Genomic DNA, 9,771 nt, shown 5'->3' with positions numbered 1-9,771 from the left:
AATTAGTTCTATATTTAACAGTGCTCATCATTTGATAATCCCGATAGACGTATGACAGGCGGCAGACACATACTTATATATGTAAATGGAAGATTTTAGAGTGATTTTTGGTTATTACTAAATATTTAAACACAAAGGAAGAAAACTATGATGTGATGAACTGGTTATCTATTTATCACATGTTCCTACACCTCTACAAATTATATCATTACAATCATTTAAAACATGAGACCTGTTTTTCTTCTCCACTTATCTTGTAAACGCAATATAAGTCAAGACATTGATAAAAGATATAAATTCATACTAGCTATGTAGAATCAAAATATCTCAAAGATTATGCAAGACTTTTTGGATGGTCCACTTCTTGAAATGCCTTGCACGTAAAGCTTAACTTTTCTCATTGATGTAGTCCCACTATTTAAAAAATACCAAACAAACACTTGAAATTTTTCAAAAAGCCTATGTAAGACATAGATAACTTAATTTCATCTACTAAACAGTATTTTTCATATCTAGATACACAGACATTTAAAACAATCTCAAACATTTAATTTGAGATCATTTATTTTCCATAACAAGGCAAAGATAACAGGCTATTCAGGCTGTCCGATATTACAACACTTTGCATTTCAAGAAATTATGAAAGTAAAGACAGGGGAATTTCTTAACAAAACATTCAAAAATCGAATTAGTTCTGATGAAGTTGATCCTTAAATCAGCTGGGAAAAAAATCAATAAAAAAAATAGAAAAGGACAGATATCAAAGAAAAAACTTGATAATGAAATGATCACCACAATAATAAAATGTACCACTAAAATAAATAATACCACTCTCTCATTTTCATTTTACCACTTTGATTAATATATATAATTCTACTAAGGTCAGAATCTAGAACATTTCTTACGGAAATATTCTAACATAATATTCCATTTATGTCTGACAATATGGTGCATACATATCTATCAATTATAGGAGCAATATTGTGTGAAGAGATCATGAAAACAAGTTGTGAAATAAAATTACAGAAATTTGTAGTGAATTACCAAAATTCTGTAACCTAATGATAAGTGCAGTGCAGACTTTCACTTGTTTATAACCTTTATAATAGAACACAGGATAAAATTTAAGACTTGAGTAATTAGAATATTGTTACTAAAGCTTTGCTCTTTGTCTATTAAACTTCCATTCAAAACATATGCATGTTATTGGAGGGAAAAATCTTTTAGTTATAACAATCACTTAAACAATCTCTACATCACAATGTTATTTTTATTAAGTTATAATATATTAGCTTTATTCCAATTGACTACCCCTATATCTATTATTAAAATTATTAAAACTAAAATAAGTTTAATAACAACCTCCAAACAAAGCTTGTTATAACTGATGTACACGGTCTTTCTCTTCCAGTCAAGTCTTTTTGAAAGAGCACAGGAGAACCATTCATTTACAAAAAAAATGCACAACTCTTATAAAAAAAATATCCTGGTATGCTAGAAAACTTGTGTTGTAAAAAACAATTAAACAACAGACCCGACAAGATTATAACCCAAAAGTGCTGGTTTCTGTACGGGATATTCCCCAATTTGTCACCTAACTTACGTTTAAATAAAGACTGGTTTAGATTCTTTGTGCACCATATGGTACTTCAAGTTAAATACATTTTTTAATATACATGTGTACTAAATATTAGGTATATCATACTGGGAATAATTAAATAAAATTTGTTCCATAAGTATTGGGTTCTGTTTAAGCCCACAACTATTTCTGAAAAGATTACAATGTCACTAAAATAATGAGAGAAGCAAACTAAAAGGCAATTGTATTTTGTTGTCGAATAAAATTAAACACAGAATTAAATACAGAAATAAACATCTTTTTAATGAGGTATACAGTTTGATCACAAAAAATATCTCATGATAATATAAAATCAAGTACATTTAATCAGAATCTTGATTGCTGTCTGAATCAGAATAATTTCCCAGTAAACCAAGTCCAGCAGGTTTATTGGTTATATTCCCATTTTTGACTCCTAATGAGGTTCTATCCATTCCATTATTTTTCTCTGTGGTTCTCTGTGAGGTGAGTAAGGGTGATTGATCATTAACTTGATCTGCAGTCTTTTCATCTTCGGTTTTGTTTTCACTTCTTGTTTCTGTAATTGTTGGTTCACTGTTTGTTTTTGGTGTTTTCTTTTTGACAACAAGCCCTTTTAAAGAGTTTTTGGAACCAAATCCACCAATACTTCTTTCCCATGCTTGCTTTTTCTCTGTTTTCTGTGTTGCTGATGCTGTAGTAGTCTGAAAATACAATAACAAAAAATAACACATTTCCTACTGGAACTTTTTCATTAACTTACTTCAAAAATTTTCCTTTACTCAAACTGGTTGTATTATTTATAAAACCAAGTAGAGCTAAAACAATATTGTAAGAATTCATTGGTTCATTTCAGTTTAATGTCCCAAGGCAGATATTTCATATATTGAAGGGTGAGAATGTTTGATCAATAAAAAACAGACCCTACTTTTTACTAGTCCTACAAAGTTAGCTGTTGTTTTTTTTTTATTTGCTAACTCACAGAATCAACCACCTCCACATGCAAGACAAATGAGCAGTAACAACTTAATATAGTCTTTGGTGTGACTCTGCAGGGAAATACTGTGAAAGTACTTCATTTCAAGGATACAATTTTCCTGAATAAGGGAACAAACACAAGTTGGCAGATTCTTGAATTTGTGGTTTTAGGTTTTCAGTACACACACTGATGGGATTCTCTTTTTTCGTTGCAACCCACATTTCATTTCACGAAAACCATGAATACTGGTGCCCCATGAACAATAGTACTTTCACAGTAAAGAAGAGAGTGTTGTTACTGTAAACAATAAGGAGCCAATACTTACAAAAATAGATTATTGCATTTTAATACTTCATGTAAAGGAAATGAACATTTTTATTCACGCTCTTATCATTATTACCAGTAATCTACACATATTTTTTCTTACTCAATGAAATTTTATTGAAAATTATCTGCTATAGTATGATAATTATTTTACTTGTGAAGATAAACATGTTAACTTTTTTCATCATGATAAAGCTCCTTCTCAATAACTAAACATTTCAAGTTTAATTGCATTTTCTAGTTGCGACAATTGAGCCAAAATGACCATAAAATGTATAGGGAAGGCAAAAAAAAAATTAGATAGGTAACAGGAAACAGACATATTATTTTTTTTTGGCCTACTTCATTCACTATTCCTTATAGCTGTCCCATAAATAAACTATTTAATAATGTAGATAAAGAATACAAGTTTAAATCAATAAGATAGACAAGCATGTTCAAATCTAATTTTGATACTAAAATTTTATCAATTAAGGAAAGACTGCAATTTTTTTTATGTCTTTGAAAAAAAAACCTTAATGTGTACCATGTAACTGAAGTTATTTCTTAAAGATCGGAAAAAAATAATATTCATTAAATTTATTAAATAGAAAGTAATTGTGTTTTTAATTTCTATTCTTTAATATATGTCATTCAATTTCAAGAAGTTTATTTATGGAATAAGTTTAAGGAGAATTATGCTGTGTAATTACGCAATACCTGAGATAAAATGTCTGTAGGTTTGTCTGTAGCTAACTTCTTTATTTTAGGTTGATCATCGTCACTATCAGAATTGTCAATCAGTCTTTTCACTGACAGTCCTTCTTTTTCACCAAATATGGATCTATGAACAAAAATAGCACATCATGCTTCAAGTTTGGTTTAATCAAGCTTACTTCAAAAAAGTCGTTTTAAATAAAAGTGAATAGCAGGTTTGTATATCAATTTAGAATGATAAGGTTTATTTTTCACTCTTAAGTAGCTTGTAAGAATCATGGAAATTTCAAAAATGTGATACACCCCAAAAAATGCTACATACTTTTATTTTTGTGATTAAGTTGATTTATGGGTCTATATTATGAAATGTGTAATAATTCATTCAAATCTGTCTTCTCTTAGGATAAAATCAACATTGAAAGTCCAATAGATTACATTATATTTAAGTGTTATTTATAGATTTATCTCCTAAGAACACAGGTATTATGAAAAAGCGAATGTTAATTTCTGTTTACTATGGCAATTCAAATAAAATGTCAAAAATAAAAATATGGAGGCTTTTCACCTATGAATCACATTTTGCATGATTCTTAGCTAGAGTGCTACTTAATTCAAAAGATATATTTACTACATAGTTTTCCCTGTAATTTGCATTGTTTTAACACATACCAAATAAAAAGAAAAAATTTACATTTTCTTCAACAGAAAAAATTATCTTTTCCAGTGGAGGTGCTAAGATGAAAAAAGTTTTGATAACTATTTCAAATTCATATATTGGATGAAGGAGAATATATTTTCCCATGAAATTTTACGAATACTGGGAAAAAAATCTCTTATAAAAAGTTGATCACTACCCATCAGTTAAAAGTATGTGTGCTTGCAAAGTGAGATGAAACTTATAAGCTTCAATATCTAGCTTCTCCTGAGCACTTACTTCTATATTTCACCATGAATTAAAACTATTGCTTATTTCACATATAACAATCTTGGAAGGCCAACAACAAAATGATGCGGGTGAAAGAAAGGCAATAGCTGGAACATTAAACCATGGATTTCTTTCAATCTACCAACAGAACTTGTCTCCCAAAGTCATACCACTAAGAGCAATAAATCAAATTAATTTTTAATTTCATAGCATTACATTAACTGTACCTAATTTCTTTTTCTTCCTCTTCTTCTTGCAGTTTCTGAAGCTGTTTTTCATACTCTAGATGCATCTCAATGACTTGATTATGGTCCATCTGAGCTTTCTTTGTGTTCATATCTTTTATTTCTTCTAAGGCATCGATTGTTTCTATCTCATTCCTACTGGCCTTGGTTCTGTTTTCTAAAACCTAAAAACAATATACATTGATTATAGAATACCTGGAAGATATGCATAAATCATTTAGGTACATGTAATTAAAAAGTGGGAAAAAAACAGTCATTAGGATCTGTAAGGCATTACTGCTGTTATAGAGCACAAATAATAAAATATGCGTACGGTCAAATATTTTTGAGTTATCTCCCCTAGATTACAATTATGAGAATAAATAATGTGCAGATAAAGAAATATAATTACTACAATAGCAAATTTATGAACTGCTTTACATAGTGTTACATAAAAGCTGATGTTAGTCACTTTAAACAATGTTAGAGAAATTACTCTGTTCAAGGAAGTGAGACTTGCTCCCACATTCAACATGCAGCCTGACTACTTACCTAAACAATTAGTCTAGTTATTATCTTATGTTATGGGAAAGAATAGTTACTTAATTTATTTTATTTTTAAAGCTATTTTTAATTTACTTTCATTGGATTATTTAATTCTTCTTCTTCTTTTTCCTGTCTTTCTCGCTCGGCCATTTCTTTAGCAAGTTTTTCTGCTTCAAACAACCTGGTAGCACCTGCCTCTAGAACATAGTCTGTGTTCTTCAAATCTGTCTGAAAAGAAATATAATGATATAATAAAGTAGCACAAAAACTCTTAGGCAGATCACTACACAGGCATAAATAACAAAATGGCATTTGTTCCCTGCTGCTGGTTAAATGTTAAATGCACATGTCTTTGTTCACTATTCCTAAAAAGTTGGGGTTTACAAAATATCAATGTGACAAAAATGGGTAATTGTAATCTGAGATTGCACAAAAATTAATTGTAATTGATTAAAATTCTCCAAGTAATCAAAAGAAATCTGTAAATGCACTGTTTTTTCATTACACTGTAATCATTTAAACAAAATTTCATCAAAATCTCAAAGCCAGCCTCATTGGGGGAGTTATGTCAACAAAGAATCTGTAAGGTATAATAAATTGGCTTTTAACTATGAAGTTCAGCTTTAAAGAGAACAGGGTGAAGGTTCTTATGCTGCAAGATAACATAAAGAAATATAAAAAGTCATGTACATCAGCGATCCAGCCAAAAAAAATAGAATAATGGAGCAAAAGAAGTTACTATAACACATTAAAAAGATATTTGTATGAGCACATTTTATACTATTGGGGTATCATAAGTGTATGCTATTGTAGCAAGACTGTTTCTTGGTTCAAATAAGCATTTCAGTGAAGTAGAACTAAATGAAAGGAGGGTTTTAAGATATTCAATATAATTACAACTGAACAAAGTTTTCATGTTCTTTTCATAGTCAGAGAAGCTCATAAAAAGAAGTTAGCTCTACTTTAGGCAAGCTGGGAACACAAGACTTTTTTACATCACTTTGTGATATTTTCACATAATGACCAATAATGGTATGTTGGCGTTAATGCACAATCATTTTTTAGGGGGTTGGGGGAGAGCTAAATGGAGATATGCTATAAAGGGAGATAATCAGACACTAAAGCCTCAAAATTATTCTACTAGTTGCACTTTTCTAACTCTTATCTAAAACGCCACATTTATTATTTTGATAGTTTTGGTTTTGAGTACTTCTTGTATATAATTAATCTTTCTATAATATTTGATTCTAATGCTGCTGGTGAGAGGTTACTCCTTGAAGCACATGTACAGCTGTGAGTGAGCTTTTTTTTTTTAGAGTCCTTGACTATCCAGTCGGGTCTCGCATGGACCGAAATGTATAAGATTGTTTTTTTTCATATTTAATTGTTTACTTTAAAGACAGCTCAAACTATATAATTTGAAAAAAAGTTTTTTTGTAGACATAATTTGTGTTCATTGAATTGATTTTCAACTGGTGCGAATTTCATTATTGAATTGTTTAATTTAACTAACAAATAATATGAAAAGTAAGTTGGTTATCTATATGTTTGAAATCAATTAATTCAAAAGTAACAATTAACAAATCTTTTAAGTCTGAAGGTAATTAATTAACCATTGTTTTGATTCTTAAAAGTTCCCTTTTCTCCTTGAGGTCTGTTTACATAAAAATAAATAATTATGTTTTTTTGCAATATTTGATCTATTAATATAAGTTCTTCAGAAAATGAGTTGATGATATTGACCTTGTAACCACAGACAGAGTAACCAGCTTTCAAATTTTAAGTAAAAAGGGTCTATACATGTACATGTAACTTCAAAACAATCAATGCAAAATAATGAAAATCAAAATAAAATTTTACATTCCAATGCATAACCAGTCTGTTAAATTGTGAAACAGACTATGTTTAGAATTGTCAACTGGTTTCCAGTAATGTGATGGTCAAGAGTGATAGTCAAATGGACATTAAGGACCACAATATAAATGTATAACCTCACTCCTAACTTGCGATGTAAAATCTAATAAAATGAAAAGACCATGTTTTTTTTGCACTAAAATGATACCTTGAATGCAATTTCTGATACACAGCTAGGACACTTGATATAAAATCGGAAGATACGAAGACCAAGAAAAGTTTCTCCCTCTACATCTTCCTTTCTGGAGTTAAACTTCTTTCCTTTGTAGATATAAACCCCACATGTATTACATCTGTAAAAGAAGTAAAAAAAATATAAAAGTGATAATTAAATATGTTACATGACATTTAAATTGTACCATGAGAAAAAAATATATTGTACAATCTGCACATGCAATAGGAGTATTTAAAAAATACAAGCATAAACATGTATATTATATATTTACAAAAACCACGTAAAGTTTTTTCTTGGGATATTACCTCCAACTTCCATGTAGATGAAACAATATGCACTACCTGAATGCATGTTGATAAGATTATTGACATGATATAGTAGATAACGGTAAATGATTTCTTTTTAAATCACAAAAAAGGAAATTCATACTATACATTTTGGGCATACATGTATACAACATGTACAATGAATATGTATCCTAACAAAAACCAGACCTGGCGAAATAATTTTTCAACCTGTCAGACATTTGGTCCAGCAACATAACAAAATCTGCTGGACCAAACAATTATTTGCCAGACCAAAATCATTTCTCTGATCCAATTTAAATTTGCCTCGATTCGGACGCCATCTTTAAACCAGAAGTTCCGTTTGATGCGTGTCTAATAAAAAAAACATACCAGACATCTGTTCTGGAAATTACGCAAATATTACTGGACCGGTGGCTAAAAGTACCGGTCATATCCGACGGTCTGACGAATTTTGCCATGACCGCAAAAACCCTTTCACATCCTTTACTTGTTTAGTGACATTTTTAAAACGATGTATACATTTTTGAAGATGCTTTAACATCACTGATTCAAAAAGAAAGACTCTTGATAACATTTCATACTTAGATTGATTACATTTTATTACCTCATATTACATGGAGCCATTAAACGTATGTTGAATGTGCCACTTTTCCCTCTCCTCATCTTAGGGATGTTATTTGGATCAAAATCCGCAGGATAATATTTCTAAACATAAAAATAACGTTCACTGTGTCAAATATTTTTTTGTCAAATGACATGTGGTTACATTTAAAGTGCTAAGCTGTAACAAAAGCTTAAATCCATGTACATATACACACAAATTTGATACTTAAAAAAAATACAATTACATTTACTTTAATTTATAATAAATTAAGTTTTGTTTGTTTATATTTCTAAAATATTTGCAAGCGCATACTCATATTTTTGGTTTATTTTATGGTCAGACATAAAATATAATGTAGTATAGAATACATTATACATGTAAGTCAATTACCAGTTTTCATCGACGTAATTCAATAAATCAGTACTGTATTGTAGTTTACAAATGTCAAGATGCACATATATACATGTAAATCCAAAATTTACCTATACATTTTTTAATTTATTGTAACATGTTACACAAGAACATCTTTCAGATATTTAAATATAAGCATTTCTCTTCTTTTTTCAGCAAATGCAGTCAGTAGGCTGTGGTGGGCTGAGTTTGTCCAAAAAATGAATTGTGTAAATACTTAATTAGTAGTAGTGTAAAATAAAAGCATTTCACTTACATTTAAAACTTTTCTTTCAGACATATTGTCTTCTTTAGTTCAGCAGCTGTAGCTCCAGCTCAAGAGAAAACAAACGAAGACGAATCGACAACCGGAAGTTGACATAAAAAGAAATATTGTATACCACTATCGGAAAAGAAACGTGTAAAATTCCGGGAATATTTCACCGTCAGACCACATATGAGAGTTCTAGAATAATTATCAAATAGATGTTAATGCCGGTGAATAAAGAAAAAAAAAATAATTATTTCATCCATATACTTTTATATATATAATATTTACACCATATTTTCTCTTTTTAAATACATTTTGAAACCAAACCATATAAATGGTAGATGTTAGTGATTCGTGGCGCGGAAAAAAAAACACCGAACAAATGACACTTCTTAATCTCCTTCATACACCATATTTTATCATGACTGTATTCCTGTCAGCATAATAAAGTAACTATATTCATTTCCCAGAACGATAGCTCTTGCAATATTTCCTTTTTCATGTACACTCAATCTATAAACTCACAAAGTGCAACAACCAATGAAAAAATAAGACTTGCTATATTTGGTCTGTAACTGTTTCTGAATATGATTTAACGTGACTTTGATGAGCTTTGACATGCATGATTAACCCCTTTGTGATTTTTAAAACACTACTAGTTTAATTGCTCTCAATTTAAGGAAAAAAAGCAGTTCATCATACAGTGGTAATAAACATGTGGGGTTTCAACATGTGTCATTTAATGAATTCATCTTATAGCTTTTTCTATGTCGCACCATATCACAATCCACCGAGATATAACTATGTATATTCACCCA

General features: G+C 29.8%; 1 protein-coding gene across 1 annotated transcript; it reads right to left on the bottom strand.

Moving 5' to 3' along the window:
* Positions 1-1,856: 1,856 nt before the first annotated feature.
* LOC148614877 (splicing factor YJU2-like) lies at positions 1,857-9,062 on the bottom strand. Its single transcript, XM_088589358.1, has 7 exons — positions 8,960-9,062; positions 8,293-8,393; positions 7,354-7,498; positions 5,385-5,519; positions 4,749-4,930; positions 3,600-3,723; positions 1,857-2,301 (listed from the first exon to the last, which is right to left on the bottom strand). Exons 1-7 carry the CDS (start codon positions 8,981-8,983, stop codon positions 1,942-1,944), a joined length of 1,071 nt encoding a protein of 356 aa, XP_088445484.1. The 5' UTR covers positions 8,984-9,062; the 3' UTR covers positions 1,857-1,941.
* Between the last annotated feature and the right edge of the window lie 709 nt (positions 9,063-9,771).

The sequence above is a fragment of the Perna viridis genome, chromosome 6, assembly GCF_037379345.1.
Source record: "Perna viridis isolate PV_CMFRI_1.1 ecotype Kerala chromosome 6, ASM3737934v1, whole genome shotgun sequence".
Lineage (NCBI taxonomy): Eukaryota > Metazoa > Mollusca > Bivalvia > Mytilida > Mytilidae > Perna > Perna viridis.
The sequence above is the reverse complement of the archived record's forward strand: the minus strand, read 5'-3'. Positions and strand labels throughout refer to the sequence as shown.